Genomic DNA, 18,384 nt, shown 5'->3' with positions numbered 1-18,384 from the left:
CTAACTGTAATTAGCCTGCGCATTGAGCACAATAATTAGCAAATCCCAATGGTTTTTCCCAACAAGCAACTGGAACACAGTAAATTGGGAATGACGTCAATCCCAGATCCGGCTGTGATTATTGAGGTAAATAGAACGCGAGCCTGGAGCAGCCTGAGACGCCTCTGCATTGCTGTTTTTCCAAAAGCAGCAGTAGGTCATCGTAGACATTTGTTGTGATTCCTACCTGTATGCTTTATTTAACGGTCCAAAAACAATAGAAAAAGCACATTTTCAATATAGCTATCTCCAACACTGGAGAAAACCTTTCACTTTACAGACCTTGAAGAGTTTTTATCTGTCCGGTCAACCCCAAACGCTGCAGTCATGCATCAAAAAGACAGCAGTGTATGCTGTCCTATCCCGAGGCGCAGTCTGTGTTGCTTAGGGTGTGCTAAGGAAGAGCACGGACTGCAGTAACAGATTGTTGTTTGCCAATTAAACCCAAATCCAATTTTTAGGGAGTGAAAAACAGTGGGAAGATCTATTAAATGCAGTAATAACCTTAGCTGGATGCAATTAGAGAGAGCTTTCAAACCCCTATTTAAGTCAAATGAAAATTTGTCTCATAGTTTTCATGAAGTTTTGAGTTGTGAGTTTGCGCAATGATTCTGTCAGCGGTTTCACTTTCTAAAGATTAAATTCCACATCTATCTGCGCTTGATTGCTTGTAAAAATGTAGATTGTTCCATTAAAAGGAACCTAATTAAAACAAGTGAAGTTCAGCAACCAAGCAGTTTAAGTAGACGACTTTATCACTAATTTTTGAAGCATTTCCCAGCAATGCAGTGTTGTAACTCTCAATGTAATGAAAATGAGCAGTGGGTTTGTTGGGTTGAAAAGCTGATGCAGCCAAGACTGGAATGTATGCACTGTGCTATTGCTCCCTCAAGTGGTCTCAACGATGTACTACTTTTATAAGTTTTGCAAGTCTTTCAAACGATAGAAGAAAATTTTGCTTTTCAGCACCTAAAAAGTGAGCAGCTTTAAAGCCCAATATTACAGACTTTATGACCTAAGAGAGCATAAAAATCATTTTGAAGGCAGATCCAGAGATTCTTTGCTGGATGAGCATAAATGTTAGTGTCTGGGTCAGCGGAGAGCAGCAAATCCCGTGCTCTTTGTCATAGCAGAGGTGGGAAGATTGCTTTTTCCATCAAGGTCAGAGTCGGGTTGACATCTGAGCCTGCTCCTCCAATCCCTTCAAGATGACTACACAACCCCATTCTCAAGCCCCGCCGCCACTGACACGCCGAACCCAGCCAACACACAATGCATACCTCCACACACACTAAGCCTCCCACTGCACAACAAAGCCCACTGCACATCAAATCCATAAAGTTTTCCACTTGCACAGAGGGAACATTTCCCTTTTGTGTCCCTGCTGGGAGGCAACGGTGTAGCAAACAAGCCTGAATTCCAGTTAGTCTCACTCAGGGGGGTTTTCAAACCATAATTACAGTGGGCGGCGTGTTTTATTGCTCAAACCAGAGAGGGAAAAGTATTTAAAGAAATTCCAACAAACTTTTATAAACCTCCGCTTTTTTAGATGAGCGTAAAATTTCTAATTTGCAAAATAGGAGCATCTGGGCATTTTATGTATCAACATGTCCTGGACGCATTAGAAGTTATAAACGGGGTGATTTAGAGTGCATCTCTTCAAGGACGCTCTGACTGCATATTGGAGCGCTGCAGCCTCTTTAACCAGCCAGCCATCCCATTGCAACAGTGATAAAACCGCATGCTTGGCCGTGTCATAAAGCGGTAGTCCTGCAGACGTCCACTTGGTGTCAGTGCTGTGAAAAAGAAAAAAAAAGAAAAAGGTTTTTTTGTTTTGTGCTCCGGTCTGCAGACAGCCCGGTTCTGACCAGCCGAGTGGCCGTCACGGTGCACGTCCTGGACATCAACGAGTTCCCGCCTGAGCTGGCCAGTCCTTATGAGACCTTCGTTTGTGAAAACGCCAAAGTGGGACAGGTACGCTCATTGGTCTCATGTTTAGAAATGTTACTCCACTGTTTTTTTTTTTAATGACATTTCAGTTTTTTTAGGTATGTATGGACGGACGGGGTTTAGCAAAGATCTGTTAAGGTGAAACCAAAACATTTTAGTCCAATTAAAATCTGGATTTGATTAAGCCATTACAACACCATGAGTGTGTTGTAATTTGAATGTTGTTAAAATTAGAATATTACATACTAATGTGGTATTTCTTCCCAGTTACTTTAGAAAGCAAAAATCTACAAAAATATCAAATTTTTTCTCCATCATATCTCTACACAGAGTTCAATTGGCATTGCTTAAATAGAACCTTGTTTCCTGAGATTCCTTTCTATGTAGAAGGTATCGAATTGCCCATTTTACAGAGTTCAATTTAATAGCAGAAGCAATAATAAAGTGCAGCAGCGTTCTGCATATAACCGCTACCCAGACTGCATTTCAAACTCTATATTTGGGATGCGGTGGGGAATTTGCCAGGGTGCATTGTAAACTACCTGTGCCTGTAAATTAGCCCATTAGCTGGAATCTATATGCAGTTAGCGTTGTGCTGGAGCAGCTTCTCTGGCAGTCCATCAAATCACCGCGGACCCCTCTCATCACGCTGGTCCTTAGGCCCGCTGCAATCACAACAACGTGCCCTTCATTTGAAGGCACCGCCGTCTTTACCGACACAAGAATCTAACGTGTTTTCTTCCCTCATGATTGGATAGAAACAGCTCTGATGCTTGAAAAGAGAGTGTTGCTCTCCTTAACTATGAATTTATGAAAAGAAAGAAAAACACTGTTGGAAAACAGTTTGCTCCTCACAAATTCATGTTTATCTTGCTCAGTGAGGTAGAGGTTTCCAACATAAAACTGGTCTCTGATTTGTTTTCTTTAGTTTGTGTGAAAAAAAATCTGAACTAGTGAAATACCCTTTATAGAGAAGAAGATGAAGGTCATTGAAAAGAATAATTCTGACTTTTTTCACAATGGCATATATGGACCATTGTTGTAGAAAAAGGAAGGAATTTTAGCACAAAAAACCCCTCAAATTTCAGAAATTTTCAAGAAATTTTTTTTAAAATGTTCAACTTTTGGAACTCAGAAATGTCCTTGTTTTTTTCTGGAAAATGTCTGGGATTAATCTCAAAATTTGAGTTTTTTGGCAGAAATTTGCTCATTTTTTCCTCATCTATAATGGCCCTGATACACCGTCATAGATTTTGGACTTTTTTTCTCAGAATCATTTAAATTGTTTATGCACCATCAGACAAATCTAGTATTAAAACTCAGAAATTCCAAATTTGGGAAGGTTTTCTGAGTGGATAACGTGCAGGTCTATGAATTCTTTAAAACTGAAAAAACATGTATGTGATTATTCTTATATGCCAACAACATAACTGACATACACCTAAGAATGCTTTGTTGTTTATTTGGATTTTGACAGAGGGGCACAAAATTAAAACTCTTAAAAAATTCACATACTTAATGCAGCTGGTTTACAGTATTCCCAATGGTTAGGCAGTTCAGCTCCACAGTAGAAGCGTATTTTCTCTTCTAGAGGTCACCCTGACCTCCACTGCTTTAATTTTAAAATGTATGCTACAGACTGATGTAACAGCTGGCTAAAAATGCTTTGCTGTCTTATTACAGCATGCCTCTGCTTTGTGAGCCTCAATTATAACTTTCAGTGCCTGGCATCTGGTTTAGGAGGCTGATGGCTGCTGATTGTTGGAGAAAAGTTTTGTGAGTCAAAGTCTTTATGGACCTTTGAAATTTGCAACACCTGGTCCGACTAGATGATGCCTCTGAACAAACCATCACTCTGCAAATCTATAAACACAGAAATGTTATGGGAAATCCTGGATACTTGGGAAAATGAAAACTCTAGCTTGCTGATTAACAAAGGTCAGACTAAAAAGTTTCGCAGGGGCCCTTGGTATTTGCTTAGGGATCTCAACCCTGTTCAAACAGCTAAAATCACAAATACTTAAGAACTCCTACTTATGCCTATAACTGCCTATTTTACTAGGTCAACCCCCAAACTTACTTTAATATGGTCTACTGTACAAGCTAATATCTACAGGTTTCTTTATCACCAATCTTATCAGTGCCAAGGAAAATAAATTGGCTGCTTTGCAAACGCCGGCCAGTAGGATGTCCGTTAGCTTTGAGTTTACATATATATTTTAGATATACTCTTCATGTGCACTTACATTACACAGAAAAATCTATATTTTCCCCATATTTCAGAGCTACATGTATGACAAGGATGATGATCTGTAAACTATAAACATGTTGCTGTTTTTGCAAATGTGCAAAAACAGCAAAAGACGATTCTTTTACATGCCAACCATAGCTACACTGTCACAGTAGAATAATTCAGTTAAAAAATAAACCTGAAGATGTAGGTATTATTAATTTAGTGCAGTGTGTAACACCAAAGTAAAAAATGCAGAAAAACCAGTGAAGAATAACTCAAAATCACTCATATTCTTTTATTCCTCACTCTCTATCTACTGAAGTGGTTTATTAGTTAGTTTAAACACCTGCTCTACTGACGTTCAGTCAGACAGTTTGCTTCTGGGTCACCTTTTTAACTGAACCAAACCACTCTGCATTCTGCAGCACATCTACATGTCAAGGTTGTCAAAGTCAAGCTAGCATAACTGAACTACTTCCCTCTCCATTTTTTTAATTAAAACTTTTTCCTGACCTTGTCATCTAGTTGTGGCAGTGCTGACATTTAGTAGCAAAGCACTGCGTCCCTTTTTCTTTAACATATCATTCATACATTTAAGATATAGAGAGTTATGCTGACAACTTGACAGCTAAAACAAATACTAGTCACTGTCAGCAAGCAGGATCTTATGATGTCACACTGCAACATTTTCATACGTTCATGATGTCTTCATAAAGTTCAGAAGGGTATATTAGATATCAGGTAGTTGTCTGCCCCAAATAATTATTTGAAAGCAAAACTTTTGCGCAGATCTCATGCAATCCTGCAGCAACACAGAGACCTAAATTAAAATTCATTTATTCCCTGTTTTTACCCCAATTTACTTTAACCTTCACTCCATCTCTCCATTTTATCCTTCTTCGTGTCTCCTTCCTCACCCCCTCCTACAGGATCCATGTTTTCCTGCAGCGTTTCCACAGCGTGATTTCACCAGGTGTTGCACACAGCTGGGGAACGATAAAAAATTGTTGATCTGCTTCTTGGAAAAAAAAAAATCCATCGTATACCTCCCCCCGATGATTATCTGCACCGGCACAGCCGAAATACACACACAGTGCCTGTTTTGGAGTGCCTCACGCTGTGGCCCCTCTGATTGAAAATAATTTGTAACCATGATGAAACCAAGTACAGGAAATCAATATTTTTTTTCATGTAAATGTGTGCCTCGAAACAAGAAAAAGCCTGGAAATTTGAAGGTGAAAAGAATCAGAGTCGAGGTGGTTACACAAAGCAGGTCTCTTCCTTAATTTTACAAATAATGGTTCACGTAGTCAGTTGGTCAAGTGTGAAATGGGACAAAGCAGAAAGGAAACATAAAACAAGTCCCTCCCTACTGGCTGTATTTAACAGAGACAGTTCTCTAATGCGTTTCTGCTGTTTAAGGTATTTGCTGTGCCGTATTGAAATGCTAAACCGGCGAATCAGCCCATTATGCAGGAGTAATTACACTGATATTTACACCATTTAGCGAGCATCCTTATCTTTCTTTGCCTCCAATGCAGCCGAGTGTGAAAGCAAAATACATTTGAAGCTTTCACATATACAATGGAACGCAATAATGAAAAGCTGCAGCCGTGACAGCCACACTCATGATCACAGGTGGGGTGGGAAGTGTTCCTGAGTGAAGCAAAGGGGGAGTTTTCCATGACAAATTCTAATTAAAGAGCAAAAGCTTTGCTGTTTCGGCTGTTCCTGCCTGCAGTGTTAAGCAGCGTTAAGTGCATCCAAGATGTTTGCCAAATTACAAAGATGCATAAGAAACTTTTTTTTAAAACCAAATACCACCTGCTGAAGTGTCTGGAAAAAAAAAGCAATTCCCTTGACTACCCAATCATTGCAAAACCATTTGCTTAACATCTGCTTAATCGCTACTGCAACATGCTTTAAAATAAAATTAAAAAAAACACAAAAACACAGAAGCTGCCTTGAAGTTTACCATTTCTGGAACATCCTGGGTATTTTCCGAATATAAAACTTTGTTTTAAAAGTAACGTGGCCTTCCAGAGCAATAAAATCTGCGAAGAAGAAAAGTTATGCTTTTTAACCTCCGAAATTTGTGTATTGTGGCCGTAATCAAGACTAATGATAATCCTCAGAAATAATTATGGAAAACAGCAACAGCTGCACCTAGTGTGGTAAACTCAATCCTTCTAGACTATGAAGCAAGAAGCGACTGAACTCAGCTGAGACGTAAAGTAAGCAGCACAAAAAAAAACATTTTAAGAAAATAATATAAATGTTGTAAAGGGAGAACAAAAATAAAAGTAATGGCTGAAACTCTGTTCTGTTTCTGTTGTCCGACAAGCTAGGATTAGCAGTTAGCCTCAAAAGGAAAGCAGCATCGCTAGCTGCTACAGGAAGTTTGTTCTTGTCAGCAGTTACCTAAAAAATAAGAGTTATTCAAGGAAATATTTCATTATATGCTACAAGAAAGCAACACAATTCTTGCTGTTTTAGTTATTGTTAGCACAGCAACGCAGCTAGCTGCATCAAGAAGTGAGAAAATTGACCATTTCAAGATTCTGTCACCAATTACCTAAATTTAAATTTCTGGATTTGATTATTTTCTTAAGAAAATTACAAATGTAAAAGTCACACACTTATTCCTGTTTTATCTAGCGTTAACACTAAAGCAATCTGCAAAATTGTTAGATCAAACATAAATTGTTTTGAAATAATTAGAAAATATTCGACACAATCAGATATCATCACTAATATTTTATCTACTTCATATGTAGACTTCCCCAGTTCCATCAAATAAAAGTAATAAAGTTGTTTTTACTTAAAAATATTCTGCTGCAGCTGATCAGACTTCCACATGCTTAAGATTTTTTTATTAAATTGTTGTTGCAAAGAAAAGAATATCATATTTTGCTGTTGTGAACCTCTGAAGAGTTTTAAATTTTGCTTATTTTACAACTGTGCACTTCCGTTTTCAACAAATGCAAATAACATTTCATGGAATTAGGCCCAAAGATTCTCCCAAAACACAACTTTCCCCAGTGTGTATTGTTTGATGGGCACTTGCTGTCATTTTTACTCACTAATTCAGCACAAAAAAGACAGGCTTAATATATTAAACTCTAATTAAAGTGACTATTAGCTACAACGGGACATATTCATCACAAAGCTAATCCAGCTCGGCGGAGATCGAAAGTGTGAACTTTACATCCGCTGTGGGGAGCACAGCAGAACACTCATCACACCCAGAGTCAGCTTTATTCCCCTACAGGGAATTTTATTCAAATACTGAGAGGGCAAACATGGAGCGCAGCAGAGTCGGAATAATGTAACACGACAGCAGGGCTGATTAGTCGCTCCTGTTTGTTGGAGGGGGATCTTGGGATGGGCCTGGAGGTCTTCAGCAGGTCAAACCCAGTGACTGAGGAAGAGCAGACTGGCTGCAGTGCTGCACTAATCACAGGGGCGAGAGCTGTAACAGCAGCAGGGAGAAATATAAGGCATGTCTGTCTTTCAAGATGGTAGAGAATTAGTAGAGTATTTTAACTTAGTGGTTTTGTTTTGTGTTGAATTAAGCAAAGTAAATGAGAAACTTTGCATTAATTTTGTTGATTTTCACCCCTCCTCTCAGCTCCTATTTTTTTTTTTTTGTTTGTTTTATATGACAACTGTAGTACAATTTCTTTAATTACTAAAAGACAGAAGGGACTGGGTTAGGAAAGCACTGGTGTATTAATAGCAAAAGGTTAAACATGAAGGAAGAGTTAAAAAGACTGTATATAATCTGAGATAGTCAGATTGTTCTTGTCATTAGAGGTTGGTGGATCAATGCAAAATATCAATAACATCGGTAGCTATACTGGATTCGATACTAGCATAATACAATTGATTTAGTTTCAGATTCCCTCTTGAAATTTTGTTTTAGTTTTGTATTCTCAAAAAAGATTTTGTTTTGATTTTTTCTCTAATAATATTTTTTTTTGCATTTTATTTTGAAAAATGCACACAAACCGTATTAATATGTTATATTCTTTTGTGGATACCTATGAATGTACATATTCTGCCTTACGTTTGAAGAAAATAGTTAAAAAAAAACATATCAAATTTAAATAAAAAAGTATTGGTATCAGTATTGGTATCAACGATACGGGCTCGGGTTTTAGTTATCGGACTGATGCCAAAATATGCAGAACCACACTTCTCTACTTGTCAGTGCTTCAGATGTAGAACATGTTTCGCCTAGTTTCTAGTGCAAATATCTTAATACAATTAAAATAAGACAAAACTAACTTACAAGTAACAAGTATTCTTTTTTAAATATTGATTAAAAAGTAGATTCCACTTGCAGATTCACTTAATTCAAGACATTTTCCTCATTTTTAAAGCTTCACTTTGAAGTTATTATACTTAAAATAAGACATTCACAGTAGAAACTACACCACAAATACCTGATAAGATTTTGTGTTTTTGCAGTGTTTATTAATTTTCTTCATGTTTGTCCCATTTCCTTAACTTTCCTGGGATTTCAGGCTCCATGATGGTATGACTTTGAAAAGTCCAGTGTTTTGTTTGGTTGTGTGAACAGCTTTCCCCCTTCACATATGAGAAGGTAGAAAGTCCCGTAGGCACGAGTAGGAATTACTCAGGCAGCACAACAGGACAAAAACAAAAACTGTGGATAAAAACATTTTTCATGGAAGAGAAACACAGGAAACTGTGTTAGAGGAGGAAATAGTACATGAGCTTCTGTGAAAACCTTTCGCACTGGTGTGTCTCACTCTAGAATTACAACCAGTGAGCAATCCCCAGTGGTTTTAAAGGAAGTTAATCCATCACACCATATGTTGAGGTGATGTAGAAAGTGCTCAGCAGCTGTATCCAACATGACAGGGAGAACCAATCACTGCCAAGTTTCAGGCCTGAAAGGTTTGATATGCACCGTCTTCAGGAAACGCTACTGCTTCTATATTATAATGATAAATGTAATCAATTTACTCCAACACAGGAATCTGCATTTAAAGTATATGTAAATCTAAATAAATGTTTGTTTTTTTCATGCCTACCAGGTGATTCAGATCTTCAGTGCAAAAGATCAAGACCTACCGAGTGCTGGGCAACAGTTCTCCTTCAGAACGTCCAAGGAAGACGTCAAGAATAAGAATTTCACAGTTAGAGACTTTGGAAGTAAGTATGTGAATATGAAGGAAACTAAATGGTGCAAAACATTTTTGAGCTGAACAGTAGGTATTAAAGATAGCTATAGGCACATTTATATTTATATATATTAAAACAATTTAATCTGGGGTGCTGTGGTGGTGCAGGGGCAAAGCACAACCCATGTATTGAGGCCTTAGTCCCTATGCCGGTGGTCGCAGGTTCGATTCCCAGCCTGGCAACATTTGCCGCATGTCTTCCCCCTCTCTCATTACCCTCTTTCCTGTCAAACTACTTTCAAATAAAGGCCACTAGAACCAACAAAACCTAAAAAAAAACAATTTAATCTCATATTGCAGACCTATTTCTGACTAAGAAATGTGGAAAAATGTAATCTTTCATTTGAGTATATTTTGAGTATATTTCAGTGGAATAAAAAAAATAATGTTAAGATATAATTATTTTGAAATAAATTGCTTGCAGCAAACTTATTGGCAACTCTAAAATTCTCTAGAAGATAAAAGTAACTAAATGCTTTTTATTCCTCCATTTTTGGGTCAGATTCAGTCAATATATAATTTTCTGATTCACGCTGGTATAAATATGACGTCATCTACATAGTAATTGATTATTTCTACTTTTCCATCACAAATGTAAATGTGGGGTTTGCAATATGCCCTACAAATATTTTAGATTTGGCAAGTATTGAGTGTTTCAGCAACAAACACTCCACCAGTATATATATGGTGGATGATCTGTGATGCTGTGGGCCTATTTCTGTTCTAAAGACACATAACACTTAAATCAATTGGTTCTGCCAGAAAGCTAAAAATGGGACATCACCGATGCTGAGTTTTGAAAAATGGGATATTGATCCAAAACAGAAGGCCAAATTCACACAGAAAGGGTTCACTTGAGATATAATACCAACTGGTTTGGTAGAAAAGGTCCAACAGCAATCATCTTACTAAAAGGTACAGAAATAATAGATAAATAAAATTCAGAGCTAAAGCAAAGACAATGGACGGATCTAACAATGAACAAGGAAAGATCAAGGCTCTAAATGCTGAGGAAGATGGATACAAACAACGACCAGGTGGGTCAGGAGATCACGATAGGATCACTGAAAGAGGGAATCCCAAAAACCCACATGATTAGTCAACATCATACTGGAACCATGCAAAACACAAGCTTTCTAACGGCTTTTCCTCCATTTCTACCTTCAGCTAATTAGCTTAAAAATCGCTGAAGATCAAGCAAAAGTTCGTTAGAGTGTCACGTTTCTGTTCTGAAAATAACTTTAAAGCACACGGTGATATGATAAGGCCACATGTGACACTCTTCAGCGCGCGCACGCCAAGCCCTTTGAAGTGGAGCCAAAGAGACGTGCAGTGAAAAGTGGGACATGGCAGGATGAGGCCAGGGGAAACGAATGGATTCACCGTCCTTGACAAGCCCAGGTCTGAACCTCTGATCCACTTTTACCTTTTGGACACACTGTCTTTCACTTTCCTGACTGCCAGCAGCCTAGGAAACACACTCTGCGGATGGAGGCCGGGATCTGATAGGCAGGGACAGGAAATACAAACACTGAAGGCGATGCACGCAGGTTGAGCCGGGGAGGAATAGAGGGAGAGCAAACAAAAATCACGGCTGTGCACAACATGCAAGGTGTGTTAAAACGCCTGACCTCCTGTCAGAAAGAGTGCAGGCTTTGTTGGTGCAACAAACTTGTCTTGACAGGGGTCAGACAACGTGGCTGTGGAAGACAGGAACAGGCAGGTTCGAACCGACATGTCCCCCCTCCCGTGTGTACATTGTCACCCTCTATTCAACTTGCCATCCTTGCACCTCCGGCTGTCTTCTCAACTCGCACCTTTTTCATGTTTTCATCTCTATTTTTCCTGCCAGTACCCATGATAGCTAATTTCAGAATCAATCCTTACTTTGTGAGCAAAGAGATTAGAAAATAAGTCGATCTCGGAGCAGAGGAAGAATAAAAATGCTTGGCAGGGTGTGGTTAGGCGATAACTTTAATAAGATGGGACTGATATGTAGGCATTTTTCATTTCATTCGGAAAGGTATCAAACACCATCAGAAATAAAGTTTCACCTCCCATTCTTGAACTTCTAGACTTTCTCAGAAGCTTGTTTGATTTATTTCTCTGAACATCCAACCTGCAAAGATGAAAAATAAGCCCTAATTCTAACCTAGTTCTAATTCAAAATAGGTTCTTTTGAATCGATATGAATCAGCATGCTGCATCTCTTTCAGACAACACGGCAGGAATTGTGACAAAGCGGAGCGGCTTCAGGCGGCGTCTACAGGAGATCTACATCCTGCCTGTTGTGATAGAAGACAATGGCTACCCACCGAAGAGCAGCACGGGCACGCTAACCATTCGTGTGTGTGGCTGCGAATTGGACGGCTCGCTGCTGACATGCAGCGCCGAGGCCATCTTCCTTCCTGTGGGGCTGAGCACAGGAGCTCTCATCGCCATACTTCTGTGCATCGTCATCTTATTAGGTGAGATCTGGTAGAAAATGGTTTTTCGCTATTTTCTTTTCATAGTATGAGGTAAAATGTAACAACTTTAACGAGTTTTAGTGTAAAAGTGCATCGCTTCACAAAGTAAAAGGGATTTTCTTTAAAGCTAAATTTAATTTCTGGATAAATTTGAAGAAATAGGATACTTTAGGTTTCAGATAAAATTCTCAAAAGTAACCAGTAAGTTTTAAAAAGTAATGTGTCAGTTCAAGATAGGTTAACTCTCTAGTTCCAGAAAGTAACAGGTACATTTCTAAAAATTAGTTGAAATTTCTGGGTAAAATACACTTTAATTGCACAAAAGTAACCTGATAATTTCAGAAAGTTTTCTGGAAGTTGCAGAAGTAATTTCAAAAAGTAACCTCAATGTTTAAGAAGGTTAACCTGCCAGGTGTGTGAAGAATAGGGTGTGTTTTGTGTGTGTTTTTTGCAAGAAAATATTTTTCCCTGTAAGATTTTGAGATGTCCTAACATGAACCATTAGCAAGAAAATGCAGCTTAGCATGGAGTCTGCAGGCGACAAGGAAAATGGCATTTCCAAAAAGCTGTGCTAAAACCAACTGAAGTTTGACCAACTGTTTTCTGTTTCTTACTTGTGGGGGCAGTATCGTCCTGCTCTGCAGTCAGAGGAGAATGGTGACGACCGGATTCCAGGATAGTGGTATTGATCACCACGTCTAACTGTTGTCAAAAAGAGAGATGTTGACATTTTATAAAATGTCAAACTACTGACATTTCTATTCCACGGCCATTCATTTGCCGTTGGTGATTTGTGCTGCTACCGAAGACAACGACTTTCGTTTCACAGTTTATTTGTTTGCCATCAAATTAAACAGAAAATCTAAAAGTGATCTTATTAATGACAGAAATAATTTGTCCTAAAAATATGGGGTTATTTGGGTTCTTTTCTTAAATTTGTCCATTGCCATCCATTTATTACCGATGTTTTCCTTCCTAACAGTTTTCTGCAGGTTTCATACATAGAGGCTGATTAATGTAGAGACGTTAATAGATAGCTACTAAATGCTTAGATGTTTAGATGTGCTTCAGCATTTCACTGTAATGCATTTTTGCCTTTTTTCACCATCAGAGCAGGGATTTTTCCAAGAGCAGCCGGGCTTAATTAAATCTCCCATATATGATCATTCAGTGGGACGTTAAAGATCGGGGGGGGAGGAACCGCTAAGCTCTATAAACTAAATTTAATCTTTCTGCCATGTCGATGCCTCCCATGCTACAGCTTTTAATGCTTTCCACAAGGTCACGGTAAAAAAAAGGAAAAGAAAAATACCCCACTTTTTCCTTTAATCTTCTATTAACTTTTCCAACTGATCTGCATATTTCAAGAGAAGTAAATGTTTGGTTTTACAGTGAAAATTTATCTAAAGTTGCCATATGTTACATTTATATAGTTGATAAATTATCACGTCGTGACAATTTGTTATGAGACATGCACAGTTCCTGGCCATAAACAACCAATCAGAGCAAGGAGGAGGGTCTTAGTGCTGTCAATCAACTTTGTGAACATGCTGCTAAATGTGCTAATGAAACAACTTACCTTTACAGAAAAGCTGTTTATCCGCCATCATTGGTGACCATGCAAACTAGCATTTCACAACAGGCTCTGCTGAAAGCAGTGTGAGCATGGGCATGATTGACAGCGCTAAGACTCGCCTCCTGGCTTTGTTGGTTGTTTCTAGTTAGCACTGTGTGCGCCGAAGAAGGCAGAGCAGCTTGATTTTTTTCTATTTCATACATCTTCTATATATGATAAACTACATGCTGCAGCTTTATTTTTAGTACTATTACCTTTCCTAATTGACGCCCAACATGGAATTGAAACCCTTTCTCATTCTTAATCCAATTTTTTATGCGCCTTCTGAATGCATTCAGGTGACATATCCACTCACGGCTGAGTGTTTAGTCTGTTATCAAGCATAAAAAGGCTTGTACTGGATTGTGGTGGGTTGCTGCATAGCCGTCTCGGTGTGTCCTCTCCATCTGAAGGCTGTCTTCAAAGCTCTCGCTTGAGTCAGCCCCTCAAGGCTGAGGCTGACGCCAAACTGTCAGACTGTCCCCGACAAGGGAAGAGGCAGAGAGACTCTGAACTCACACTGTGAGCGTTTCCGTAGAGACACTGAGCAGGATTTGTTGTACCAGGACAAATAATGATGCAAATGAAACAGATCGTTGCGAGAGCTTCACTTTGCTTCTTATTCCCTCCAAACTGATGAGCACGGACAACGTGACGGCTCGGCATGCGACTAGAATGCCCTACATTAACGCACCGTCCTGCTGAAGTCTGAAAATGCGCCACTAGGGGGAGCTGTCACACCACAGAACGGTTGATGAATTCATTTGCAAGTGAAGAAAAGCAGAAAAGTTATATAAAGGAGGGGATTAAAGCAGGAGACCTATTTTTTCAACTTCAATGTATTTATTTGACTCTTTCATTTCACTGACTGATTTCAGAGTTATTCCTACCATTGCTCCACCACTGAAGTGCAGCTATACATCACAGAGCAAGAAGAAAAACACATATTTACTGCATTATTCAGAGCACAGACAGACCAAGGGACGCAGAGGGGAGATAGACAGAGTAAGACAGATTGCACTGACAAGGGAGAAGAGAGAGCAGGAAATTTACTGCTTTGCATCGGGAAGAAAACAACACAACAGTGGTCTACTATGCTGTCTAAAATAAGCCGTTTAGGGAACCGCCGAGGGCTTTTTTTGTTTCCATGAGTTAAAATTAGCCTCTAATTAATGTTCATGTGGGAATGGATTGGCTACTGATATCAAAAGACAGCAAGGTTTGAAAAAGATACGGTACCAAAACCGTTAAAATGTTTTTGCAACCCAAAGTCCTTAATTTCTTTTACCAGGAAAGTCCCACTGACATAAAAATCCTCTTTTTCATGTTTCACAATTAAAATGCCATACAAATAACTAAAAACAACTCAAAGATTTCATCTCTAGTGTGAGGAATCATGGATTTTTTTCAAGCCCCTCCGTTGCCCTTTCCTCCCCCGAATTGAAATAATATTGCAAATCTGATCAGATTTAATCATTTATCTGTTTTTCTGTTTGAAGTAACTAGAAGTATTAGTTTTATGTTTTTGTTGAAAAGTCTTGTCTTCCTGTCAGGTAACTGGTATTTTTTCCAAACTTATCACGTCATAGGTCTTAGGTTTACCTATTCATGGTTGAGCCCAAATCAGACCAGCAGGCATTAAACTGTATGTTGGAAAATAGCCAGACCCGCAGTTAGTAATAAGAAATACTTCAGACAAAGCATGCACATCACTGTTGTTTCAACTCACCGTTAAAAGAAGTTAAAATAAAACAAGCATTGTCTGTGTAATTGAAATAATGAGCTAACTTAGATGTTTGAGCAGGACTCAGAGTCATTTAAAGTCAGATTTCAAGTCCGTACTGTAGGCACAGGGGAGCCTGTGAGTTAATTGCTAATGTCAGTATGTTAACTTGCTCACTAGACGAATACAATGTTCATCATCTTTCTGCTTCATGTTAGCATGATATAAATGCTAATGAGATAATAAACTCGGATGGAAGAGTTTGCAGGAGCTTTCGCATAAAGAATGACCTAAAAAAAAAGTTTAATGATACTAAATAAAATCCAAGATGTACAACCAGGAAATTGAGAAAATGTTCATGTTGGGATAAACTCTCATGATCTTTAAATCATCTGGGAACTGGAAGTTAAAAAAATGCTGCATTGCCAACAGCTGGCTATATTAATTGCTAAGTAAGGTGGGTGAAATGTACTTTAAATATATTTTTTTTAAATTACAGACTGTTCATAAAATAGCCACAGTGGCTGTCAACCTATTGTACAGAACCATACAATCTGCTGTATAATAATGATAATGTTTAATGTTTGTCATAAAACTTTTACATTTTTTATCAGACTCCACACTGACCTGGAGAGGTGGTTTTGGTTTCTCTGCTTTCAGCACACCTGATTTCAATTTATAGCCAGTTAACAAGCGTTTTGCAGTTCAACAAGACAACAAACCCAAACAGAACAGTAAAGGATTGCATGTTGGTTCCAGACCAGCAAGATTAACATAACAGCACAGTCAGGACCAACCTTCAGACAAACTTACATTCTGACTGAATGCTTCTGTAAAATGTAAGCCAATAAGCAATAAATCAATTCATCACATGGTGAATTAAAAGAAACTTCGTTTCCATTTGCATGATTGTTTGTATTTCTCATGTCTCTCCTTCTACCAACGACTGGATGACAAAAGACTTCAGTGGTGCTTTGGTCTCAACTGTCCCCTTTTTTGAAGGACAATTTTATTTACAGACTTTATCCATTTTATTTGTTGTTTTATTTATTTTGAATATTTCAAATGTCTTCCAGGTCCAGTATTAAATGTTCATTAGAAATTAAAGTTTATTCATGTTTGAGAGGGTGCATTTATATTATAATGACATTACTTGAAAATGGTCTCAAAACAACATCATAATTGTTTATCATAACTTCTGGGACAATTTATGGTCTGGCAAAATATATCATCGTGACAGGCCAAAGTCCAGTTAACCTGATTAGTCAGAGCCTGTAAATCAGTTCTTAGGTACAGAGTTTACACAAATGAGTTCAGTTATTAACAGGAAAACAGAATTTTTCAATGAATCTGACTTTCAGCCAATCAGAAGGTTGAGCATGGCAAATAACATTTCAGTAATTTATTTTATTTCAGTGTATGTTTTATAATGATTGAAAAGCAAATCAGATTTCATGGAAAAAAGTAGAATTAAAAATGTATTAGATTTAAGTTTTTGTTGTATTTTCTTCTCATCTCTCCTCCAGCTTTCTAAAGCTCCACTATCGCCCCCTGGTGGGCTCCACTATCTAAAAACCTTCTCTAACACCGAGCTTTTTTAATTTCCTTCCCCAGTTATCGTCGTGCTCTACGTGGGATTAAGACGGCAGAAGAAAAAGGAAACCCTCATGTCCTCCAAAGAGGACATCCGAGATAATGTGATCCACTACGACGACGAAGGAGGAGGGGAAGAGGACACACACGCCTTTGACATGGGGACCCTTCGAAACCCCAAGGTTGTCAAGGAGAACCTGTACCGCAGGGACATCAAGCCCGAGACGCAGCAAGGCCCCAGGCTGCCCGCCTCTCAGGACAGCTCAGACATCCGAGACTTCATCAACCAGCGGCTGAAAGAGCACGACACAGACAACTCGGCTCCGCCCTACGACTCTTTGGCCACGTACGCATACGAGGGGGACGGCTCGGTGGCAGAGTCCCTCAGCTCCATCGAGTCGCTCGCAGTAGACTTTGAGGAGGACTACGACTACCTCAGTGACTGGGGGCCTCACTTTAAAACTCTGGCGGGGATCTTTGGAGAGCAGTCGGAAACTCACTCAGATTCGACAAACACAGAGAACACGCACTGATGTTCCTCACGGACTCAAAAAGGGAAGATGTAACATTGTTTTGTTTCTTTTTTTATTTTTTTGCTATTGCCTCATATTTCTTTCACCATAGTTTTTCTCCAATGTTTGTTTTGTTTTACAACTCACTGGTTCTATTTTATAAGTAATTTTACAATGTTCAGTCCCAAAATTGTAAAAAAAAAAGAAAGAAAAAAAAAAACACAAAAAAAATATGTTAACATGATTAGATGGGCAGCCATTCAATTTTTTGTCGATTGAATGTTGTTTCACGTCTTGCATTTAGTTTCCTCTTGGGGAAGACGCACGGAAATGTTGTCATTTCCTGGAACATCCTTTAAAGTGCCTCAATATAATTGTTGTTTCACTTGCTGTTTCATGGCACATATCCGGTGCATTTCTTAATTTTTCTCATCCCCATAAGTAAAAGCTGATTCCGTCAGCGTGCTGTACTGTGCTCAGACTGGCATCGAGACCAATGCCAGAACCTGTGAGGCAAATGAAACGGGCCGAGTTTGCCCAAAGAATCTTCTGAATGTTATTTATTGTTCTATTTATTTATTGGATGACTGAGTCTGATCGGATGCTTGTGTATTTATCTATTTATCTCTCAATCATCAATCGGTATTTTTTATTTTTGGAAACACTTGAGGATTTTTGTAATTAATGAAAAAGGCCCATGTGAAAATTGTATGTTTCTGTTAGTTGGATCCTGTAAATAGACTTGTACTAGAGTTGTAAAAAAGATACGGTTAGGGCTGGCTAAATGCTACAGTTTGGTCATGTAATAAGCACTGTTTTCTTAAATAAATGCCACTTGGACAGAAAAGCTTACTTATGTTTACAATTGCATTTATCTCCATTAGAAACATCCCAATCTCGATTTTTTTTCATTCCTATTACTATCAGTCACACTGATACCGAGCTTCAGTACCTGATTAATACCTGATTAAAATTATCAATATTAATGCTGTTTACTGTAAATCATCAAAAACTCAGAATTCTTCCTGTTATCTGCCA

The 18,384-nt window shown here is 38.5% G+C and overlaps 1 protein-coding gene and 1 long non-coding RNA gene across 2 annotated transcripts in view; one reads left to right on the top strand and one right to left on the bottom strand.

The window, feature by feature from the left end:
• The window catches only part of LOC106928093 (uncharacterized), a 47,277-nt gene that overhangs the window by 22,203 nt on the left and 6,690 nt on the right, over positions 1-18,384 (bottom strand). The window lies entirely within an intron of this gene.
• LOC106928090 (cadherin-12-like) lies at positions 11,600-18,198 on the top strand. Its single transcript, XM_015004141.2, has 2 exons — positions 11,600-11,903; positions 16,856-18,198. The coding sequence occupies exons 1-2, from the start codon at positions 11,624-11,626 to the stop codon at positions 17,365-17,367; spliced, it is 792 nt and encodes a 263-aa protein (XP_014859627.2). The 5' UTR covers positions 11,600-11,623; the 3' UTR covers positions 17,368-18,198.

Source organism: Poecilia mexicana, unplaced genomic scaffold (genome assembly GCF_051168715.1).
Source record: "Poecilia mexicana isolate PSO_F unplaced genomic scaffold, ASM5116871v1 scaffold_20, whole genome shotgun sequence".
Taxonomy (NCBI): Eukaryota; Metazoa; Chordata; class Actinopteri; order Cyprinodontiformes; family Poeciliidae; genus Poecilia; species Poecilia mexicana.
This window is presented reverse-complemented; position numbering and strand designations above follow the sequence as displayed.

What these genes read in the sequence shown, in the direction of transcription:
- LOC106928090 (XM_015004141.2), top strand. Translation starts at nt 11,624, where the DNA reads ATGAATCAGCATGCTGCATCTCTTTCAGACAACACGGCAGGAATTGTG. An exon ending in GTGCATCGTCATCTTATTAG is followed by an intron (nt 11,904 to 16,855) that starts GTGAGATCTGGT and finishes TTCCTTCCCCAG; the next exon opens with TTATCGTCGTGCTCTACGTG.